Below are 24,254 nucleotides of genomic sequence, written 5' to 3'. Positions count from 1 at the left end.
ACTGGCAACGCCCACATGGAAAGGACCAGGACAAAGAGCCAAAACCCCAACTTTGTTGTTGGGAAGTGATTTTGCCAACTATTGTGCCAATGTTTATTCCATTAATTATCATGAGCCAACACAACATCCAGTTTGGGGGGGAAAAAAAATCCTGTTACTCACCAGTTGTGCTGGACGAAGAAACAACTGGAGTCTGCTTTACTTCAATAGAAGTCCGGCTCGGCCTGTTCAGAAAGATTGCTTATACTTAGAGTTGTTGACATGAGAAGCTGTTCATGCCCATGACAGGATGACGACTGAGTACGGGTAAGGTGCAGACATTGTATTTTATTCCATTTCATACAGTCATCTTTTAACATCTTGCGGGAAGATTCCAACCCACAATCAAAATGCAAGTCCAATGTTACATTATAGCATCCAATTTAAATTGTTTATCGTTTTCAAGCATGGTGCCCAGTCAATGACGTGTTATTAATGGTTATAATTGAAGAGTGAGATTTTGTCTAAATATTTTGATGTCCTCTATCATGATTAATGACAATTGTCCCAGAATGCTTCTCCTCCTGCAACATGACACTGTTAAAATGCCACGGTGGTCCTTCCATTGTATTCTCTGAAAAATTCCGGTCGCCTTTTTACTCGGAGTATTTCATTTATAACATCACGAATCTCTCTCCACTTGTCCGTGGACAGCAGAGGAAATCGACGCTCGATGTACATCCTCATTGTCCTCCTCAAGTTTGTGGGGAGGGCCTCCTTCCCCATTAATCCAACATAATTGACCTTTGCTACCCAGTCACAGTAGACGTCATATGGGACTAAGTAGCGGAATATGTAAGATGCATAGCGGTCAGGCCTGGGATTCCCAGAGCTTCGCTTGCAGTTGTGGAACAGCACGCTCTCCAAGTGGGAAGAAATTGGGCGTAGTTTAACATCAGCTCTGCATTTTCCTTCACTGTTTTCTGCCAGCTTTGTTGCCATAGTAATATGCCGTGACATATCTGTCTCCTTGTCCTCCCCCATTTCCTCCTCTTCCTTCTCCTTCTTGACAGGCAGTGCAGGAGTCTTACAAAGAGAGGGCGCCACCTCCTCTCTGGGCACCTCAGGCTCCGGCTCTACTGTCTGCCGACGGAGCACGCTGTTGGGAGGAGAGGTGCAGTTTTAACTACACTCTGCACTGCCTGAAGAAACGCTCAGGCTTCATATTGTAGAACGTCACAAGACTCAGGACCTGGACCCACGCGGGGGCTACTTTGCAGGTACAAAACCCTGGGGCATGTGTTTGTTTATTCCAAACAAGTCTTTAGGAATATTTGGACTGAAATTCAAAGTTTTCAAAACGTTGATGCTGACAAACCGAACAAGGGACGTAGAACAAGAGTTTGGATTTGGAGGATGCACAGATTCTTTATTCTGTCCATTAGTTTTAAATTCAAGTTTCTGGTAATTACACTTAGCAACCCGGGACAATGTCATCACTTGACGCCGTGAACGGTCTCGTGTGTAGTTCTAGCATCAGTCCGGTATTGTCACGTTCATACAAAAGCAAAATGTGAGCCTGCAGTTAAAAATCTTTAAAAAAAAAAAATTTTTTTAAAAAACAGTAAAAAATAAATAAATAATAATAATCACCTCGCTAAATCTTGGAAAACTCATTCACATGTACAGTAAAAACGATCTGGACAGGAAATTCCAGTCTGCGTGGACACACTTACCGCTGAGTTTGAGGGTTGCTTGTAACAGTCACAGTCTTAGCGGCGGCGGCGGTGGCAGCGGCGGTGGCGGCGGCGGCGGCGGCAGCAACAGCAGCGAGTGCCTGCGGAAATCAAACAGCATGCTTTCAGAACATTATCTTGGAATCTCATTAGCATGCTGAGGGCAAAAGTTTAAAATAGTACAAATTTAAGGCAAATAAGCCCATGCATTACCTCCTGTTTCCTCTTGTTTTCGGACGCCTGATTCGCCTCTCCAAACTTTTTGGCTAGTCGGGATATCTTGCTCTAAAATAAACAGGAGGCGGATTTAATGTGGCTTTGCTAACTGTGGGGAGAGCATCTTAGAATGGAGAATATGTGGAAAACTGTACTCCACACAGCAAAAGAGCAGTGTACTTACTTGGAGCGTGTTAATGGCAGTTTGGTGTTTAGTGGCACAGTTGATTTTGTCTACTCTGTCCTTCAACTCTTGGAAATGTTTGTCAAAAATGGACAACTCCAAGCTCTTCAACCGTTCATCCACAAGCTGCTGCACAATCTGAGAAAGACCATCAAGTAAAGGGACACAAAGTTAAGTGACTTACTGAAGAAAATATTCAGTATTTAAGTTAAACCTGGAGCATATTTGTAGCTTTGCTATACAAACCTTTTCAAGTTTATGGTGACTGCCAGCTTTTGCAGTGATTTTAAGTTCCAGTTGGGCCTCCAGCTCCTCGTGTTCCATCTTGGGCCTCTTTCCTTCCCTTTTCACAGTCAGTCCATCTTTCTCTCCCTCTGATAAAGTGCGCTTCAGTCCCGAGGCCGAGCTCTTCTCCGCTTGAGCTACACGTGAATAAAAAAAACAAACACTCAGCACGGTTACATGCACGGCTGAGTTTAACTAGTCACAGTTAACTGGACCTCCAACAGTGTAACTGTTGACATGCACGGGAGCAGAAGCCAGTTTTGTGGATCGTGGGAGCACATTTTAAAAGCATGCAACTTGTTTTGGTTTTTGTAAACGGTCTGTTTTTATGATTAATAACAAGCTTTACGTTCAATTATATTATTACGAGTTAACTTAACAACTTTTTTAAATTCTTGTATTCAACTTTAGATGTTTCGCTTTTATTTACTAGCAACCATCCTGTCGCCTTTGATCACAATGTCCTCTGTTTCATACCTGTATTAGAAGGTGGAGTGGATGATGGTCGGGTTAGCTTAGTCGTTTGTCCATGTTCACGTTTATCCTTTTTGAACTCCACTTTTACTGAGTCCACTTCCATCTTATCACCTTTTTTTGAGGCTTTCCTCACGTTGACCTTGTCATCCTCATCCTCTTTGATTGTTTGCTTTTCAGTCATACTGGAGGTCGAATGAGACGTGGAAGGGCTCGCAGAAGAATCGGAAGTAGCATCCTTGGGCAAAGAAGGCTTTCCACCTTTCGTTTTAGATGTAGAGGCCTCCGGGTCGATGGTCTTTGTAGTGTTACTGTCTGCATCCATTGGTTCTGTGCGTTCAGATTCAGATGCCACGGGTGGCACAGGCGAACATGAAACCAAACCTTTCACAGAATCTTTCGTCAAATCCACCGCTGGGTCCTCTGTTGCGGTCGGTTTCTCCTGATGAAGAGATTACACAAATGATTAATGAAACATATTTTGTACTCTTTATCAGTCCATATTCAACATTACCATAAAGTTTATGGCAATGTTGTACAATCCAGGGTAAACTGATGATACTTTGTACAATGAGTAAAATATATGCAAGTATCCGAAATGTTTCTAAGCATTTACCTCCTTCTTTTCCGCGACTGGTGTCGCATCCGTGTCTTTTTTCGACTGGTCCTTACATTCAGCGGATGCCGGCGGAACAGACTCATTCGACGAGGATGGTGAAGAACCTTTCTTTTCGTCGTCCTCCATCTTTTTCAGATCAAAGAACACAGATTGGAATGGTGAAGTGGGAGAAGAACTTTCTTCCTGCGCTTTGGGACTTTGTGAGGAGGCAGGGGACGGTGACAAATTTAGGGACAGGAAAGGTGCGGGGGAGCTCAGAGAGGTCCCCGATGCAGGTGACGCCGCGTGGGGGGAGTTTGAGTCAGAGATGTTGTTTTGCTCTTTGTCACCCGCCTTTTGTCCATCCTCTTTATGTGTGCCATTCACTAGAGGTGGTGGAGATGGGTTGGACAAACCCGGAGCCGCTGTCAGCAAGGTGCTGTGAAGGCTCTCCAGTTGCAGTCGATCACTGATCTTCATGGTTTTCCTCGCACGGAAAATTTTCTTCTTCTCCTCTGTCACAACAACTTCCATTTCTTCCTGTTGGGTGACAAGGACTGATTAGGTGGAAAGGGCAGGACGAGTGTCGACGAGATCGAGAGCTGCAAAAATAAACAGCACAATGTTCCGCCTATGAGCCTTTCATGATCATTACGCACTGCATGGTGAAATAATGGCTGCACAGCCTCACATAAAACACTAGAGGTCACCGTAGAGCTCTTCTGCTTTCTTGTTTGTTCTCCTCTAGAAGGTTCTTTTACAGATGATTTCATACCAAACCGGTCGGTTCCTCAACTGCCCACTTCTTTGCTCCATGTGTCTCAGTAATCAAGATAAATCAGCCAGAGCCTTACTATCTGATTCCACATTGCTCTGACTGTCCCACACTGACAATAGACAAGGAGCACCTCAGTAAACCACACTCTCTTTCATGGTGTCAGAAAAGTCTAAAAATGCTCCGATGTTCCCCTTTTACCTTCATTTTGTGACAAACCTATGGATTCCCTGGTAACCTAAGCTACAGTCTAGAGAACAGAGGAAAGGACACCGAGTTACCAACAGCAGTAACCTAACCTTCCTCCCATCCCCCCACTTAACCATTGGTTCAGTCCTCAGCGAATCAGAACGGACTAACTGAGGCAGTGCTGGCAGCAGCAAAGAGGTTATGCAAAACATAAAGGACTTTCCGTGCACGGTTTTGATTGTTGCAAACATTGTAGTGTTGAGGCTAGTTGTTACTTTTTTTTAATAAATATTCCTCTCTTGTTTACTAACTGTATATACATGCATCGATCTATGCTGTGATTTCAATTTGTATTTATGAGAATCACACTAAATTGGAAATGCATTAAAGCTGTGTGTTGCTATGGGACTGTTATGATGCAGAAAAATTCTCGCCATCCATTCAGTGACAAACAGAAAAGATGCAATTGTATCATGTAACAATTAGTGTGCAGACCATTTAAGTGTAACTCACCCTTTAAGCCAGAGGGTTCCTGTTCATGGATTTACAACAACCTGTCGGCAATCTGCAAGCGAAAAAAAAAAAAAAAAAAGAAAAGACATTTTTAGTGGATTACATAATAATATAAACATCATGCAAATTGTGGAGTAACTTCAAATTTATCTAAAGTAAATTAAGAGGTACATCTCCATCTCTTGGGCCATAAGTGGGCCTCAGTGTGAGATCTTTTTCCCGGGGTCAGTGGGGATACAAGCTGGAAACGCTAGTAGCATCAAACTGTTTGAAGTGCTTCCAAACAGTTCCATTTAAATACTACCACAAAAATCATTGTGAAGTTTTCCATTATGATGCTTTTTTTGGTACACAATTTCTCTTTCTGCTCTGTAAAATTATTGGAGTATCGATCCGCTTTCTCTTCATTTTGTAAGAAAATGTGACAGTGCCTTTTTCTGAGATATTTTGGACTTTGACGTTTTAAACCGACATCCTTTCTTATGAGGACAAATCTTGATTTAAAAATCGAAACAATACAGTATGATTCAAGATATCGAGTTACTTGTCAGACATTTTAAGTGAATAGTGAACTAAGATGACCCAGTGAAAATATGAGAAACGAAAATCAAGGAACGCAGAAAAAGACCCGTTTAAAGGGGAAGTTGCTTGCCAGAACAATGGAGATTAGAGAGGCGTGTCAAACTGCAGGAAAGAAGATTTCCCACAAATCAGTTAACGGACCCATATTTTGGTGAATGTGAGTTTAAAAATGTGCAGCTGCTAACATGGTGGTTTTAATTTCCGAGATCAAATTCGTCTTCTTTCATGTTAACAGGCATTCAAGCAGATGCAACCAAGAGACACACTCACATGGAATAACGTGTAGTTAAATTTGTGTGTTGGTTTCACAGGGGGAACAAAACCAGGCATCATTTAAGTAACCCTTAAAAAGCTGAGCTGATTCAGTTTTAAGTTGGTTAGCTTCACTGTTACTGCATTGCTGCCCTCTAGGACTGCAGCAGATGGAGCCGCTGGTGAAACCGCTTCAGCCAAACAATCTTTAATTTAGCCTTGTTTTTTTGTTTTTTTTTGCTACTTAGCAGGTTGCCACTTCTATGTGGAAAAATACAAAGACTGATCGAGGCCGAGCGTATACTTTACACTGTAAAGCACCACACTGAGATGCCGGCGCACACGCTCTGCACTGTAAGCCATTCCTGCTCTGTTCTCTCATCAGCAAGCATACCTCTTGCAATGATTGTGAACTCCTTGCTGTAAAAAATGGGTAAGATAAACCTCACCCCCAAAAAAAAGCAGCATTATAAAAAGTCACCACAAAGAAGTTGAGCAGTGTGAATGGCAAGCACGATCACGGCTCCACTTCACATTCCAATGTTATTGCACACTGCGCAGAGGATAATATCCCCCTCCCCCCATCCTACGGCCTCAATTACTGCGCCTGGATTTAGTGCAGAAACTCAAAATGGCGGTCAGCTCTGCTGTTCGCTGCCAGGCTGAGACCTCTGTAGCTAGCTGAAAAGGACTCCCTGTGAGATGGATCAGGTTGCAACACCACCCTGCACAATGGGGATTCTCTGTTTAGCTTGAGGCTTCAAACAAGCTGGCAAAGTAAGCAAAATGTAGAATATGTCAGAAAGATCTCGACCGAGCCAAATTTAAAACTCTGATAACAGTTTATAATTTGATTTTAAAACCGTTTAACTTACTGATCAACTTTTCTATGGCCAGCTAATTATAAGTCCTAATTCAATTGTCAGGTCTTTGAAGGTTAAATGACAGAAACACAGACTGTAACAATAACGTGATAGAAATGAAAACTCAATCTGAATGGCAGTCTTCAGAGTTATCTGCAGTCAGATCAATTAGCTGTCTGTGGGACTTGACTCGGAGAAGTGCATTAAAAGAATATTTCTTTTTTAATTACTGCACGTCTGACACACTGGCTGTGTGTGAAATTTAATGTCCCACTAGGTCATTATCGTAACGCTATATAATGTTTTTGAATAACGATTGACTTGAAAACCAGAAATACCAGACAGCCACAAATTGTGTTTAAACCCTTGGCCGAGCCTGATGTCTCTGAGGTGAAACGCACGTTTCAAGTCCCATTTCATTGCAAGTTGTTCCTTTTTTCTGATGAGAACAATTATTTATTGTTGTTACGAAATTCATGTGTTTATAGTCAAGTCTTTCACTTGGTCAAAAAGTAAAGTGAACAATCCGAGGTATTCTGGTTTCAATCCTAGGACGGAAGGAATGTACTTGGCGTGGATCCTAAGCGCCGTATTTCTAACAAAGGCTCCGGGTAACAGTTTGCTGAATTTGCATTTACTAGCAAACCAAATCCGAAGCAATCTTTGAAAAACAGCAGACTTTCAGTATGGCACTTTTCCATAAATTGGTTTTAAACACATGAATTAGGCTGCCATGGGTCGCCAGTGGCATAGGTTATGTTGCTTTGGTTGTAATTAAGTAGAAGAAGTAGTTGTATTCACTGGAAACCAACGTCAACAACAACTGCGGTGGAAATCCACAGGATGAAAATAGAGACGGCTCCTCTTCGGGATGTACATCAACTCACTCGAAAATGTACTAAAGTGGTTACTTGTGTTCGCTTGAAAACTGCGTAAAATATTCTCGATTTAAACTGCAATATGAAAGCTTTTCATCAGACACTCCCCACTCCACAGGTCTCACATTTACATGGCACCATGTGCAATACCATGTGTTTCATTTGCAGCCAGACAGTGCTGGAAAGGCTACAAATAAAAAGGGGGGAAAAAAATGAAAGGCTACCTCAATGATTGTGAACTATACTGTATGCCTGTGTGATATTCAGACCAGCGAACCAATGACACTGTTACTGACAAAAGCATACATGGTCAAGGTCAGGTCTAGTCAGTCAATGTACCTTAATTTACTGCACCTAAGGTTGCGCGTCACCAGGAACAAACAATCCCTTTAAAGCTTGCATAACACTGATTACATGCATTGTTTCAGGTAATAAAGTAACTATGATGACAAAATTATCCAGCTAGTTAGCGAGAGTTTACAGTGAAGTCCCTGGATGCCTAAAGTGAATTAAAACAAACTACAAACCTTAACAATTACCCAGAGCCCTACCCTCTTCAACTGGCATCGCTAATAGAAGAAAACACAAGCAGCAGAGCTTGAATGTGAAGAAACAACATGTACAACAGCTCAATCGAAGTGATAAATGTGAAGCATGCTTGGAAAAAGGAATGTCGACCTTAAGCAGGATGTGTGGGACTGGGCCTTCCATATTGTTGATTGTGGGAGCAGGGAACAGCTAAGAGGTTGGCTCCATGATATAAATGAAAGGAGGAGGAGCTCAGTTAGGAAGAGTCCATGCTGTTTTCACAGAGGTGTGCTCTAAAAAAAAAAAAGGGTGTGTAACCAAAGTGGATATCTACAAGGTACTACTTAAAGCCTTTAAAAACAGAAGCCAGTTCAAAGCTTCAGTGCCATGTTGCAGAGCCAAATGCTTTGGAAATTAAATTCCACTTTGTCTTTTCTAGTGACAAAGTAAATCATGTTTTGGCAGTTATCTTAAATGCTCACGAGTCAAACCTTTTTTGTCGGCTGCATTTTTAAGTGCAGAGTGGTGAAGACAACTTAAAACTCTAGCTAGTAGCGCACAGACAGAGGGGAAGTACACTGCACAGACTGTTGCTAAGCAACACCCATCCCCCAACTCTAGCACAATCTAGTCCACAGTATGGAAAACTACAGCCAGCATGGACCATACCATTCTGACAAAGGGCAGGAGGGGTCTATTCTTTTCTTTTCTTTTTCAAGAAACATTGCAGGCAAAAGAGGTTCCATAATAAAAACTTTTAAAAGAGGACAATGACAACACTGTAGAACAAATATATAATGTTTGTACATAATGCCTAATCATTGTTGTACTTCTTTATATGTTCAGGAGTCACCTCTAATGAGCTGAAGATTTTAAGCTGTATTGCACTCTATTTTGTTCCTATTAAAAATGTAAACAAATCCTTTTCAGTGAAAATTGTTTCGTCTTTCTATGGAATCACTGACAGATCTGAGCTGCTTGATTACACTAAGATCACTTGAGGTATTATGTGCTATGAAATGAGCATTATGTAAGCTAAGCTGAGCTCCAACCACGTTAGCCTCAGCCTTAATGTCTTGGCTGATGTGGACTATGGAGGACCTCAGTCAGATTGTAATTTGATCTCACGGGTCTCTAGGTGAAATGCAAATGTGAATTTAAATCCAAATGAAAAGGGGGGGATGAGTCCAAATGCTTTGTGTGAGAGAAGTATCCTTTGACACACATTTAAACTTAAAAGGTATGTCTTTCACACATAAAGCAGTAGTTATTTTAAAAAAAGGTGTGACAATGTATGCGCCTTTGTGTGTTGAATATTTCTACCACCCTCAAAAGTTGTGGAAATGTACTGTAGCAAAGTAAGTTTCACTTGGCTAAGTCACAACCTGAGGAATATCAACACTGATGGTTTTACATCTTAACTGAAAAACATTTAAATTCCAAAAAACACACCCCAGTTTCTGCTCAAATATCTTCCGCTTCACCTCTACGGTGTTAAGAGGTATAGCTCCCTTTTCAATCCTCGTACAGCAGGTTTCAATGGGAACAAATAGTTTGGAAAAAAAGAAATCTTTCAATGTTTAAAATGACAAGGGGACTTGAGAAGTCTGTACTGCGCGTTAGATTAATAATTGGTTGAGCTTATCAAAACTAAAAAGCCTGACAAAAGGTCACAGGTAAACAAAAAGAGGAGCTTGGTTCAGATAGCTCTATTCAACTTAAAACAAACATTGATGATTTAATTTTTTATTAAATGTGCCATTAGAAAAAAAGGGGGGGGAAAAAGGAAAAAAAACCTCCAACAGCAGAGAAAAAAAGAGTCACTTTCAACAAGGCAAAGCAACGCAACATGCACTTTAGTCAGAGCCTAGCTAGCGGCGCACAGCCAGCGCTAAATTGCACACCCACAAAACCCTGAACCTAGAGGCAGCTGCCCCCACCGTCCCTGTCTTTCTCTCCCTGTCCCTGTCCCTCTCTCACACACACACACACACACACACACACACACACACAATCTGTCTATCTGTCTCTGGAACAGCCTCTCCTACTCAAACATGGACTGAACCACTCTACGGGGGAGGGAGTGGGGGTGGGGCGTCAAAAACAAAAGACATACAGGACATGAGGTTAAAAAAAAAAAATCAAACTGCGCTCATAGAACTGCTTCAGGGAAATAAAAACTTATTTTCCTCTGGTTTCAAACTAGATGTAAAATATCGCCACTAACTTTATTTAGGCAATATTTCTCAATGTAACTTCTTAGCTGTTTTTTATTTTTACAAGTGAGACGTGTTTTTGTGCCACAGTCTCATGCTAGCTGCTTAAAGCAAAAAAAATGAGAGCACAGCTTGACACACTAAGCAGCCTCAAAGCGCCCAGCCTTTCCCTGGGCAGGGAGGGCTGCTGTCAAACCGACTGAACCATTCCAACACGAGAGGGGGGGGGGGGGGGGGGGGGGGGGGGGGGGTGCTTTTGCACAACTAGAAAAAACTAACAGCCACTTAAAATTTTTACTGAAAAACATAATTGGTGCAGTCTAACTTCCTGCGGTGATATCTGAACCTGTGGATTTCCCCCCCCCATGTCCTGATGTGGCATCTAAAACTTAAGACACAAACATACAGATGAGAAATTAGCAGGCTGGCCATTTAATTTCTTTTTAAATTAAAAATGCTTATTAGTTAGCAACCTTCAACGGTCTTCAGCAAAATCCCTGTTCCAACTTACTGTGCATTCCTTGCACAACCCCCCTTCCTTTCTGCCAATGCAGAAACACAAAATGGCCACCAGTGTTGCTGCGAACGGCATGCTGAGCTCAGGCAGGAGCAGATCATGTTGCAAGCTCCGCCCACAAAAAAGCACAAACAAAATGTTATCTCTGAACGCTGTAGAAATCAACTCTAAATCCTTGTTTGCCATTTAGTGTTATAAGGGTCTCACAAGAAGTGAGCTCCCTGTTCAGCAACACAGTCAGTCACAACTGAAGAGACATCAAAAATGAGCCCTTTCATTTTTTCACCTCAATTTATTTTAGAGCTGCGCTAAGTCCCTCTGGAACCTGTGACTATATAACTGGGCAAAGATCTGATGCGTGTTTCTCATTCAGGTAGCTGCAAGTGCTTAAACCTGTGTGCCAAACAGTAAGCCTGACCCTCAACTGTTTGGGACTGTCAGACACAGAGAAAGAGGTTGGTTGTTGTTGGTCTTAATTTCTGATTAACCAAACTGTAAAAGTGAAATGGTCACCTAATGCCAAACATTTTCTGTGGAGGCTAAATGCCGAGTGGAAAAAAATATGTCAGCTAGTGAGGGCAGACCCTGCATTCCAACAATACTGCGCACAGTGCGCACTCTTCCCTTCCCCCACCCCGGCTGCCTGCATCTGGATTCACTGAAACTCAAAATGGCCACCTGGTCTGCTTGCGCAGCCACACTGAGCTCTCAACAGCTACATCTTGCAAAAGGTATTGCCTTTCAGCAGCACCGCACCCCTGAAAAAACAATTCCCATGTGTACAACTCTTACCGAGATGTTTAATTTCAGATTAATGGAAACTGCAAGAATATTTAGCAATATAAAATTAAATCTATATGCGAACAATAACCCTAAAGCAGGTTGCTTCTGTGGCTGTAACGTGTCGGGGCTACAGTTAATTCTATGTTTGCAAACAGTTGAAGCACTTATCAGGAGATTTATATGCTGTAATAAAAGATTTAGCTGCATTTATTTAATCTTTTAAACCCCAAATACCAGTAATTCAACTGACTAATTTTTACCTAAATATACAAAAGATTTCTTAGAGCATAATGAAAAACATTACGGTCAGTCTCGACTGACATTCCCTTGCAAACGGATCTCACCAAAAACCTCCTCGTTCTAAGCCGTCACTGTATGATCAACACCTAAATTAATCAAACCGTGGCCTTCTCTGTAGAGTTGGCAAGTTATTCACGTTCATGGGTTTAATCTTGAAACTCTTTCCAAATCACTTTGCCAGAAAATGCAAGGTAAAACAACCAGATAATCTCTATAGCCCAGGGCTGTGAAAGTGAGTGAAGCTGCAGTTGTCTGGATATTAGCTTTGTCAAAGACTGACATACCTGTCCGGGTGGAGGAGGGGCAATCTTAACCCACTACAGGCTCAACACCCTCAAGAACCTGAACTGTTTGAAAGATTTGTTAAACACTTGGTGGATGTACCACATGGGACACCCATAATCATTACTGCCGGTTTAAAACAGTTCAATAAATAAAAACATAAGCAAGCTATACTATCTAAATGCTACTACAATTATTAAGGATTTTTCATTGAAGGTACAAATCATATGAAAGGAAAAAATGTCTTCAAAATGTAGGTAATCTTCCCGTGTGTACTGGAGAAGTTTTAAAAACAGGATATTAGGTCTGATCACACATTATAAATGTGCTCCGACTTGGGCAACAGCCTAGTAAATGTCTGGTTTGAGCTCAGCCACAGCATGCAATAAACTGACCACTGTTCTTTTCTTATGCTTTCCCATATGACCGGACATTTTAAGTTTGCTCCTACCCGAGCGGCTGGAAGCATGCTGGAGCTAAGACCGACTTACTCCAAGGAGCAGCAGATTTTTTTTTTTTATCCTTCCTGCAACATTCCTGTATGTATATCTTATTTGTGTCATATTTTCCATCCAGCCAGGAGGGCAGTTTTTCCATCAAACCCCAAATCAGCTGAAAAGTTGCCTGCTTTGTATTATAAAAATTTACCTCCAATGAAAGGCAATCTGCAATACAAAACATATATATAATCTTGACTAAAGTTCATCTGTAGACTACACCTCAGATCACCGTTTCATGTAATGATCATGAATAGATTATAGACTATTGGGGGGGGGGGAAAGAACCCAAGCTTGACCAATTGCAGCATTTCAATGATTTAGTAACAGAAAAGAAATCTGTTCTCAAAACATGATTTTACTGTTCAGCAACAGTTCAAAAGCACTGCCTTTTAGCCAAGCATTACCCAAGTATCGTACGTGGGATTTGCTTTTTCTTTGGATTCACAAAAGTGGAGACCAGCAAGAGCAGGCTAGAAGGAAAAAAGGGAAGAAAAATAGGAGGGGGTTGGGGTAGGCAGAACCAGGAGTTTCGATGTGAATCAAGCAAGCACATGGTGATCATTCTTTCGCCACGCGCTGCTGAAAAAAGCTTGAACCATAGCCACAGGAAAAGACAATAAATGTTGACCAACACAATAGAGAATAAATAATCTGAATGCAAACTAAACTTGGTTCCCTAAGGACATTGTGACAGAAACATTTGGTTAATTGCTTAACTAAGATGCTTTCATGCAGCTGCTCTTATTTCTCTGTTAGAACCTTAACCCTAGGCAATCACTAGGGAGTCCACGGTACAAAAGACTGCTTGATCAACCAAAAGCTAGCACTACACAGTCAGGGCCTAAGTCCAGAGTCAGACACAGAGCGTCAACACCCTTCCCCCACACCTGCAGTCTGTTCCCCACTGGAGTTTTACAGCCAAGCATGGACTAAACCATTGCAGCAGAAGGGTGTTCTGACCAATAAGGGAATAAGCTGTATTGGTGAATGACAAATCTAAAGCATTATAAATGCTTCTGACCCGTGTTCATTATTTATAAATGATAAAAATGAACATGCCCATGTAAAATTGTAAAAACATTTCGAGTGAATTCTAGTTCTCCTAAATCGGTAGACATTCCATTCCAGGTCTCAAAATGGCAGCTCATTCTCCTTGAGCTGTTTGAACAGATCTTAACCTGCCACTGTGGCAATAACTTGTCTATTTTTATGTCTAAACATTACATTTCTCTGAAGTTTGTTAGATGGTAAAAATATCTTTATGGAAGGATGAAATGATCAGAACAAGCTGCTTTCTCCCTCTCTGCTTAAAACACACACATGGACAGAGAGAAGCCATGAAAAATGTAGGCCTACGGGTTATTTTCCAGAAAAGAACAAAACAAAGGAAAAGGCAACACACAGCTAACACTTCCTGACTAGATACAGTTAACAAGCTAGCCTACTGGACACTTCGCCCATCCCCCACTTCTCGCTTTGATAGACTGCTTGTAGTGAGTAAAACACAAAATGGCTGCTGCAGCAGCTGAAACAATCCATCTTATGGCCACTACAAAAGCCCATGCCCAATAATGGCTGTTCCTCGGTCCTCTAATATAATAGTCAGCTCTTTATTAAAATTGCTGATATTCTTCCTAATTTATTTATTTATTTTTTCATTTTATTTGTGAAGAAATAACATTTTTGAAGATTTACTTTAACCACAATATTTGATACCATCATTAACAATGTCACCCAACTCTTTGTATATCTTTAGTCATCCACAGAACAGAGAACATTTTATTGTCCCAACACCAAATTGTTACATCTTTTACACTACTCATAAAAAAAAAAAAAAAGCAAAACAATCTGAACCGGTACCAAGTCCCCATTCCTCGGGGGCACACAGGTTTTATAATCCTGAGCTTCGATGTTGGTTCATCCAGTGTTTTTTGTTTAGGTTTTCATTTACAGCTTAACGTTAAAAAACATTCTAAATATGGGCGACATTTCACCAAAGTATTTGTGGTAATTGTTTGTTCCGGTTTCACAGAACCCATGACGTTATCCGGCAGTTTCATTTGACCATTGTTACTTCCCATTTGAAACACTAATATGCTGATGATAGTCTGCTGTAACCTCTTTTTGGCACTTATTGTTGGCATATACAAGAAATTGGTTTCTTGTGATTACGATTTGTGCATTGAACACACACCACTCTTACGCCTTAGCCTGATTTCCACTTCCTCAAAAATGTGCACCTCCTCAAATTGTCAATATAGACCACAGCGATTGGTCAACTTGGCAAGTGACATGTCCTGACATTCTTATTTACTTCCTTATCTCTTCGACTGTTCAACTGTAGACACGTCGAACATTCTCTGACGCCAGCTACTCTTATTATGTTTCAGATATTACAACAGAACCGTTTTCTCCTCAGTGCCGATTTTTTCCAATTTCAGCTCAATGCACTCACAGGTAGGCATTGCTGTTGTAAACAATAAATGCCCAGGGTAAGCGAATTCATTCTTTTTATAACCTGTGATGAGACATTAGCTTTACTGCCAGGTAGCGTTATGACTAGGGGTGGAACGGTACAAAAAACTCACGGTTCGGTACGTACCTCGGTTTGGACCCTATGGTTCGGTACATTTTCGGTACAGTGCCGAAGGAGGCGTGTAGCGAGGTTCGAGCACATGTAATAGATATCTGAATCCTGCCTCTTCTACAGTGGAATATGGGCGCATAGCAGATGCGATGTAAATTCCAATTGCTTCGTTAATTTTTTTTGCTCTGCATGTATTCGTATCCAGGGGTTGTTGTAATACATTTGGGAGACGTAATTGGTCGGGTCTTTTCATGGTTCTATAGAACGCATCTGACGGAGGTGTGTGGTGGTCGGTAGCTACGCCCCTTGTCATGCTATCACGGCTGAAATGTTTCCTCATACCACACAGACAGAACCGGCGCGTGTTTAATAAGTTAAACTTACACGTTGTCTCCTTTGTCTGCAGCGCTCTGCTCTCCTTTCTTCCTTCATGAAACGAAGAAGTATCGCCTGACTCTGTGAGCTCTTCCAGCCTCGATATTAGACGCCTGATGTGATCGTCCATGATTAATATCACCATCATGCAGACCATGAACACGGTGGCCTCCCCGCTCTCCATATTAGCTTCTTTGTGGTGTTTTTTCTTCTCTCGGGTTTTGTTTTGTTTTGTTGTTGAATGTGGCGCTAAACGGCTAACGGCTAACACGTCACTGACGCAGACGGCTGCGCGCAGGGCATCAGTCCCGACTCATGTGCGAATGCAGACTGAAACAGAAGGACAGTTATCAGAACGAAATTCGAGTAGGACAGTTCTGATAACTGCGTTCTTATAACTACTCTGTCCGAAAGCGTATATCTCTACGGACCAATCAGAGCTTGCATGTGGCAGTGTTTAAATGGGTCCTGAAGGAAACTCTTGCAAAATAACAGTTCCACGTTCAGATCAATATTCAAATCCTCATGACGGCGGCAGCTGATATGGCGCTGACTTAAGCCGGAGTTACAGTTGACGCGTCTGTCACGGCATTGGCGGACCGTGACGTCAAAATTACGTTTCAGGCATGGCGCTTGCCTTGAAAAGACGGCGCAGCGCGTTGTCGTGCACCAGTCGATTTTTGTAACTTGGCTGCGCCGAGAATGACAAACCGGATGGACCGATGTGAGACCAGGCTCGTCAGGAGGTGCGTTTGTACAGACAGCTGTACGAAACTGCAGTGAAACAGCACAGGGAGCACGTAAACTCCCAAAACTGGTGGACAGAGATTGGCAGAACTTTGGGGAAAGAGGGAGAGTTCTGTAAGAATGTGTGAAAGAAGCTACGGGACAGATACGTGAAGGAAAGAAGAGGGCAGAGACTCAAAAAGTGGTGATGCCGGGGGCTTCAGACCTTCACCTCTTTTAACTGAATTAAAAAATTTAAATTATCCGAACACTGCAGCAGTGTAATTAATGACAGTATTCCTGCTCTTTATTGCTTTCTTCTCCACTTTCGTGGTTGTAGAACAGTGGTAACCTTAACTTAGCAGCGCCACCTCTGTGACGGAGAAAATTGCAACGACTGGTGCATCGATTTGCGCCACTATATATTGCGGGCACAAAATCGTGACGTCATCAACACCGCTCATGCTAGCAGACGCGGCAACCATGCTAGAGCCTATAGGGTTGTTAATCGTCCTCGTCCTGTGGGTGATCTGCATTGGGGTTTTGCAAATGCACATCTACATGTTATAGTGTTTTGCTTCCACATGGAGGTAGTATAAGAAATGTGTGGTGCAATCTGAGCTGCGGGCTGCTTTTGGTTGAGTTTGCATTGTTTTGGTACATTAGCTTTTCTCCGCTGTGGAAGACAAGTCAAAGTGGAAAAAGAGCTTTCTGGTGGAGTGAACTTAAGTATTAAATAATAACGACTGTCCAGTAAAGCTGTTGTCTGTGGTTTTCACCTTTGCTTCTCAGTTAATTATCATTTTTTCATGCTTCTTCTCCTTTATTTTGAAATTTGTTGATGTCAGCCCCTCTAGGGTCAAGCTAACTTTCAGCCAATCAGCATTTGATAAACATATAATGTTATCTAAGAAGCCTATGAGCTGTGAGCTTTTTAAAGGCCTTTAAGAGGTACTGCTAATCAGAATCATTCTCAATGTATGAAATGCCATCTATAACTTAGGAGACAGCGCCTTTGAAAAGTAAGTACCTAAGTAATTCAAATTAATTCAGTAAAAATGCTCCCTAGAAAACGATTAGCCCTTTTCACAGCTAGCGATTAGCTAGAGATCTAGTTGGGCTTTGAACACATGAACTGCCAAGTCTTCACTAGCAACCAACAACAAAGAGCTTAAATCATAATTGTTTTCAAACACGGATATTTTCTGACTGATTGAACAGTACATTACATAACTAATTATAGAACTGCTGCACTTAATCAAGTCAAGGTTCCCATGTCAGTGCATACCAGTTGGGGTACTACCGTCTGGGTCAGCTATACAGACACTTCCTCATGTAATTGATCTAAAGCACATAACAGTTGTGGATAATGGCAATTCTTCTGCAAAGTCTAACTTCAAAACAGGAGTCCACATTGCTCTTCTGCTTCTCAATTTCTTTGTTTGATCTTTTTATTTTTTTCGGAGTGGATATTAATTGAGGCACATTTACCACGTTATCTATTAGTGTAGTAATTCAAACCACTGCATTACAGTGGCACTTGACAAAGAGTGGGATATATTGGACAGCGGGTAAATAGTTTCAGAACTTGCTTTATAAAATATGGCCTTGTAAGGTGTAAGGACAAGAACAACTGTGACACCAATCAAATTGTGACAGATACCCAAGTGGGTCAGAGTGAACCCAAAAAATTGCAGATCTTACAGTTTGGTCTAAGTATGTAGTTTTTGGTTTCAAACAAAAGTGGGACAAAGCAAGATAACAAATGAAATATCGAGAAGGTCAAAGGAAGTCAAGGTTTACTAATGGGCATGTAGAGCCAAGTCTAGAGCAATGCCCTTGGAAGAGCTACTGGAGCACAATTATTGTGCAAAAGGTGACCCGTCAACTGGCAAAGGTTTAAATGGACATGTGAGCATCCCAACTGGACCATACAGCAATAAAAGAAGGCGAACAGTCTGGTTTGATCTATCATTTGTTCGGACAACACAAGGATTGAATTTGTGAATTGTATAGATGAGGAACTAACAGGATACAAAAGTTGGCTACATTTGTTCAAATAACTTAATACAACTTTTCAAGTCAACACTACAAATGGAAAGCAAGGCCAGTGATTGCTCACCATGAGAAACTGTCATTATTAAAGTCTAAATGGTACACTCAACTAGTACAAATATACCCAAACGGTTTATTTGATGAAGAACATAAATTAGGCAGTTTGTACCTAACTTTGACTTGTCTAACTATATGCAAAAAGGTAAAAGCAACCATCTACATATCTACATCCAATGTAGATACCCTTTAGCCCACTTTATTCTTGTTCTGGGGCTATAAAATTTGTTTCTTTGTAGAAAGTCTGCCATGGAAGCCTGCCACTTGGAACTGTCTGTGGTCAGTTGATACAGACACCTTGGCTGTACATGTGTCATAAAATTTAGCTATACGTTGAGAATGGGTTAAGTGTCAAAAATTGTCTGCTCCAGATTAAGTTATCTTTGGCCTTTGGACAACTCGAGTGTGCCCCATGGCGATGCTGTGAGAAAACCATATGGACTGTACTTACTAATATTTTGCCATTTTTTTGTACAATAACTGTAGGCACATCCTTTTCATGGTCTTGTTTCTTGAAATAGTCAGTTCCTTTTTTGAAAGAATCTTTTTTAGGCTTTTTTACAAAGGACTTTCAAGCCAGGACTTATGTGCTTGTACATTGGCGTCATGTGTGAAAGTATAAAAGCAGCATTGAAGTTGATCCAGTGCTGCACCAGGAAGCGAGGTATTCACAGATTTTAAAAGGGATGTGGGTATGGGTAAAGCATTATCATGGCGCTCTAAACAACAACACTGTCGATTTCGCGACACTAGCGTTAAAGCACACACTGATGTGGAACTGAGCTACCTCTGCTCACATTTGTGAATTACAGAGGAACAGCAGTGGATTATAAAGAACGTCTTCTTATCTTACTGGTATAGCGTAGCTGAAACCTCAAAAGGGCTTCTGGACGTCTAAAATGGAAGCCAAACTTTCCAAATATGTTATGTTTGTCTTGAAAAGCTCTTATTCAATGATTCATTTATGTAATTAAACAAAAGTAAAAAGGTACCGGATATTTAGAGACAGACTTAGTGCTATTGAAGAGAGATGACGCCAACTTTACATTTTCATTCATTGTAGATCAACTATCGTAAAGGGTAATTTGTATTCAATTAAGCAATTAGTATGACTCAAAACAGGAAATGTGCGTTTTGGAAAACCAGGTTATGTTAATGCCAAAGTTCAAGATTATGTTTATTATAATATTCCATTTATATTCTGGATTTTACTTTAAGCCAACTTAATTTCAAACATGAGTCTTGCTAAAAGTGAGTTGTTCTTAAAGTGATCTGTAAAGGTTACTGGATACAACCTTTCAGAACTACCATCGTGACTTGGACAGACCAGGTATGGAGCAAGATAAAAGTCTGAAAAGGGCTAAATTGTTATAAATAGGTAATGTACAGCGATTGCCTTTGTACTTAAATGATAAAAAAAAACAGCTCCCATCAATGAGAGCGCACATGCACTAAAACATAACGCACAAGGTCATGGAGCAGGGGGATACATATGTGTATTAATGCACAATACTGATTAAAAGCTGTTAAAAATAGCTTACATTATCATTTTGTGCAGACTTTTAATCAAGCCAATAGATTTATATAGGTTAATAGCCTATTTCCAAAGTAGCTGCATGGTCATTGTGTTTATTGTCTATATGTGAAATGCAACACTAATAAAATATAATCTAGTCCCACTAACTATATGCATGGTAACATACAAATTATGGATAACAAGAACACAAAATACTAGGTTTGAGCCTAAGTCATAGTTTTTCTTATCCATCTCATTTTCAGCTTGAAGCAAAGGAACCAGCCGGAACAGGTTGCAACCAGTTCTTATAAACCTGGCATGGTTTCAAAAATACACAAACAAGAGAAACTGTCCAATTGTGAGGCTTTAAAATTACTGGATCAGAACCTGATAATACTCACATTTCAGAGGGATATTTGAAACAGTTATGTTACACCATTACAAGATTAGCCTTCAAATTAGTACTTAATATGTAGCATTCAGGTTCCAGGTGCCCTTTGTCACTAGTCCTAGTACACTACATGTTGTGTAATCTTTTAGTATCATGTAGTGATTCTTTTTTTGTTGTTGTTGTTTTAAATGGCAAAGGTTTGAGTTTGCAGAACATCCTGCAAGGAAATAATATAATTTATAATTATACATGTAATCTACTGTGATAGAAAGGCAACCTAGCTGAAATCAAATATTCCATACACCGTTTTTATATTGACGTATATAATATATTGACACATTTTAATAGTGAGATGCATGTCGCCATGTGGCTTGATTTAATTTCTTTAAAGTAAAGCCAGGGTAAAGACTGTGACCACAGACAAATGGCTGCGATGGACCAACAGCTGCACAGCACTGACTTGCATTTGACAACAAAGCTGTATAAACCAGCACTGACAGACATGCCACAGCTAGCCACACAAACTCCTCTTTTCCCCACATGAAGAACATCTGTATGTCTCTGTTAACTCATAACTAAGAAGAACTTTATTACGTTTTCATTTAGTATTATTTTAAAGCAGCTACCTCCCAAAGTATTTTGTTCAGTTGTTACTAAATTCAGATGTATAACATTTCATGAGAAATTAACTAATTCAGGAAGAGTAAAAAAATCCCTACTCCTAACATCTACACGAAGGCCATTGTAAATGTGGGCGGTGCCTTTAAAGGCTGCTTCCTCCTCTGCAGGGAAAAAAAAAAAAAGGCTGTGCAATGAATTACAAGTGCACCATGGGAGCACTGCAACTGACTGATGTGGGGGAGGTGAAAGCAGAAACAGGGCTGTACCATCTGCCAAAAAGGTAGAAGCAAACCTGAAACAGCCGACTTTGTATGTATGAAATTAAAAGCAATTGTTTTTGGTTGTTTTGTTTTTTTACTATGATGAAAAAACGACTATGATGAAGTAGTTCAAGTCTGAAGACTGACATATAGTTCATATGGCTCTGTTGCTCACCAAATCCTCACCTGGTCACTCATCTCGAACATCTGTCCAAGTAGATCAATAAAAGCTTACTTTTTCTATATTTCTACTGTAAAACCAAACAAAATAACAATCAGAAAAGCAGTTCAACTCTTGCCTTACCACTGACATTAGGCCACACCCACATTCTAGGACACTCTGGTTCATGGAAAATTACTGGCCTGTACCACTTCTGACCAAGAAGGGTTTAGCTGCACAATGTAAAGAATCCAGTTGTTTTCTCTTTAATTTAGCTCATTTCTGCCTGCACTTATAGAATTTTCAGTTAAGAGACATTATCCAATAATAAGTAATAGTCTATAAACATAAAAAAAAAAATCCCAACTTCTTCATAAAAGCTTTCAAAGTGTACATAAGGAAAGAGACCAAGATAATTTATTTACATCTAGTTAATTTCTTTTTATCATTTTATTAACCATGTTGTTTTATTACCCTAGGACAGACAACAGCCCAAGAAAACATGTACTCCCACGTGCCCCTCCCCCATACTTTCACCTCTGCAATGTGCTGGTTGAGCTAGCTGCTTGTTTTAGCACCAACACAAGACACTCGCTGTACTGACTTGTTAAGATTGGACCTTTAAACATTCAAGTGAGGCAGAAAATACATCCCACAGAAAAAAATATTTTCAGATGTTAAACGGTTGAGTAATTAAATGACATGTGAAAGATAGTTTGAGGTAATAATATTAGTACTGTAAGGGCACTTCATTCTTGAATCAACATGGGTGATGTTTCTTTTCCTTTGGTCAATATGAATATGTATGGTGAATGAGGTTACCAAGGCTTGGACACAAAAAAAAGCAACACACATGAAGAGTAGCTGTATGCATTTTTTTGAGTTGTGGGGAAAACAAAAGGGGAAAAAAAAAGGAGAAAAAAAGAACACATAGCTTGCGCCATAACAAAAAGTTTCCTTGGTGTAATGCTTAAAACAATATCCACAAGCAATTTCCATTGGCGAGAAAATATTAGAAAAATGGCGGTCACGTTAAAGGTTGGGCGCTAAAATGCATCAACTGCTGCCACTGTAATAACTGTCCTTTATCTAAAATTAGAGACATGGAACATAAAGTACGACCACAAAAATCAACCGCCAGATATAACAAATCCTCAAAGACATTGCCAAATTACCATCAAACTGTCAATAACAGCCTAGCCGTCTTGCAGCATATATATAACAATAACAATATAAGATCATAGTTCCAATCACACAGCAAGCAGGCTACTACCTCAAAATTCCTGTAGGTAACAGAATCTAGAGGGGGCCGGGCTACTGTAGATGCCAATTCGCGGCTTCATAAAAAAGCCTAGATTTGGTAGTTGCAATCGCCTACTCAGGATCCGCCCCCAAATTTAACACCAGCTCTACTTAAGTTCAAAACATGATACCCTGTTTAATTACGTGCAAAATTAGAAGACGCTTCATAGTTCAGAAAGAGGCACCCACATTTTTAGTTGTTTATAGTCCAATTTTTTTTTTTCAAGAATGTCTGCAGCTTCGCAACAAATTCTCACCAAATCTATGAAAGAGAAATTTTAAACAGCGGTATACATAATGCACACTGCTTGGAAAAAAAAACCCCACCCTAAATTATAATTTAAAAAAGTAGATATGTCATTATTTGGGCATAATTTGAACTTTTATTTTCTATGCTAGTGTTAGCAAATAGCATTTTCTATGCCCACTCAAAAGCAGAGAAACAAAAAAAAAAAAAAAAAACATGTTTACAGTTCATGGCAACATTTCTCCATTCATAAGCGAATTCTTAAGAAGAACTAGTATTCTATCTGTTTTTAGAGAGAAAAGGCAATAACTGCTTGGCTAGCATGCTACATGCAGTACCTCAACTCACCGACCGTTTGCGTTGTCCAGCGACGCTCCCGCAATTTGTAGTCCCGATCGTTACACACTCCTCCTCCTCTTCCTGCTACTGTCTAATTCTTCCGGTCACTGTTGTATGTTGCACTTAGGATACAGTGTGTGTGGAGCTGCAGCCTCACCGGTACTAACATGCGCTGCTAAACCAGAGAGTTGTGCCACCACCAAATGTGTATTGTGGTGTTGGATTCAACCGATTGTTGACTTCGATCGAAAACAGACTCCTCCTCTTTTCGCGCAAAAAAAAACGGCAAAAAAAAAAAAAAAAACGGCTTCTGTGACGTCAGCCGTCGGCGGGGGTTGGTAGGCAGACGCCAAAAAAAAAAAAAAGTCGCTTCGCGCCGATCAGCAGTCGAGACCTCAATGTTACTTCCCCCTCAGCTTTTAAGTCTCTCCACTAGTGGCGGTGCTGAAAGTCGGTACCTAAAGCCGGCAAGGTACGTATGCACAGCGCCAGCACGTCTGTTTGTATGGAGGCTCTGGCAGGACTCACACAGGAGCGTTTTCAGAGCAGCAGCAGCACCTCGGCTTGGAGCAACCCCGCTGCGGTACGGTTTGAGACAGCCGACGGCGGCAAGTACAGACAACGGTGGAGCTGCACATTAGCTTGAAGAGGGAGGGGTGCGTGTGATCTGTGCGCGACAGACAAAAACCCGGTCTGAGGGGGAGGGATCATACCGAGGAGGAGGAGGAGTCAAATGTGAAACAGCCCCCAAACTCTGCCTGTAAAGTAAAGAAGACATTTGTGATATTAAGGGGTTATTATTTGTTTTTGCATTGTGTTAATGTTGGTGTGTTTTGAGTAGTCCCACATGTGGTCAAGTACCCAACCTTTGTGTGACCGTTGACAGGGTGGCGCTTTGTTAAATTGTGTTGGGTTTTTTTTGGTAGAGAGGACTTTAAAGAACAACAAAACTCACATGTAGGGATAAT

General features: G+C 40.8%; 1 protein-coding gene across 11 annotated transcripts in view; it reads right to left on the bottom strand.

Moving 5' to 3' along the window:
* The window catches only part of atf7ip (activating transcription factor 7 interacting protein), a 28,581-nt gene extending 4,659 nt beyond the window's left edge, over nt 1-23,922 (bottom strand). For 3 of the 11 annotated variants that reach the window (XM_075462711.1, XM_075462721.1, XM_075462722.1), the window contains exons 1-9: nt 23,296-23,922; nt 4,950-5,001; nt 3,491-4,074; nt 2,878-3,316; nt 2,362-2,537; nt 2,116-2,253; nt 1,929-2,000; nt 1,716-1,816; nt 163-224 (exon numbers count right to left, since the gene is read on the bottom strand). In XM_075462711.1, the coding sequence (XP_075318826.1) occupies nt 163-224; nt 1,716-1,816; nt 1,929-2,000; nt 2,116-2,253; nt 2,362-2,537; nt 2,878-3,316; nt 3,491-4,006 (1,504 nt within the window). In that variant the 5' untranslated portion in view covers nt 4,007-4,074; nt 4,950-5,001; nt 23,296-23,922. Of the gene's footprint in view, nt 1-162; nt 225-1,715; nt 1,817-1,928; nt 2,001-2,115; nt 2,254-2,361; nt 2,538-2,877; nt 3,317-3,490; nt 4,075-4,182; nt 4,608-4,949; nt 5,002-8,202; nt 8,287-23,285 lie in introns of those variants that run through there. The other 8 variants (XM_075462716.1, XM_075462718.1, XM_075462712.1 and 5 more) reach the window with 8 other exon arrangements.
* Between the last annotated feature and the right edge of the window lie 332 nt (nt 23,923-24,254).

Source organism: Odontesthes bonariensis, chromosome 4 (assembly GCF_027942865.1).
Source record: "Odontesthes bonariensis isolate fOdoBon6 chromosome 4, fOdoBon6.hap1, whole genome shotgun sequence".
Classification (NCBI taxonomy): Eukaryota; Metazoa; Chordata; class Actinopteri; order Atheriniformes; family Atherinopsidae; genus Odontesthes; species Odontesthes bonariensis.
The sequence above is the reverse complement of the archived record's forward strand: the minus strand, read 5'-3'. Positions and strand labels throughout refer to the sequence as shown.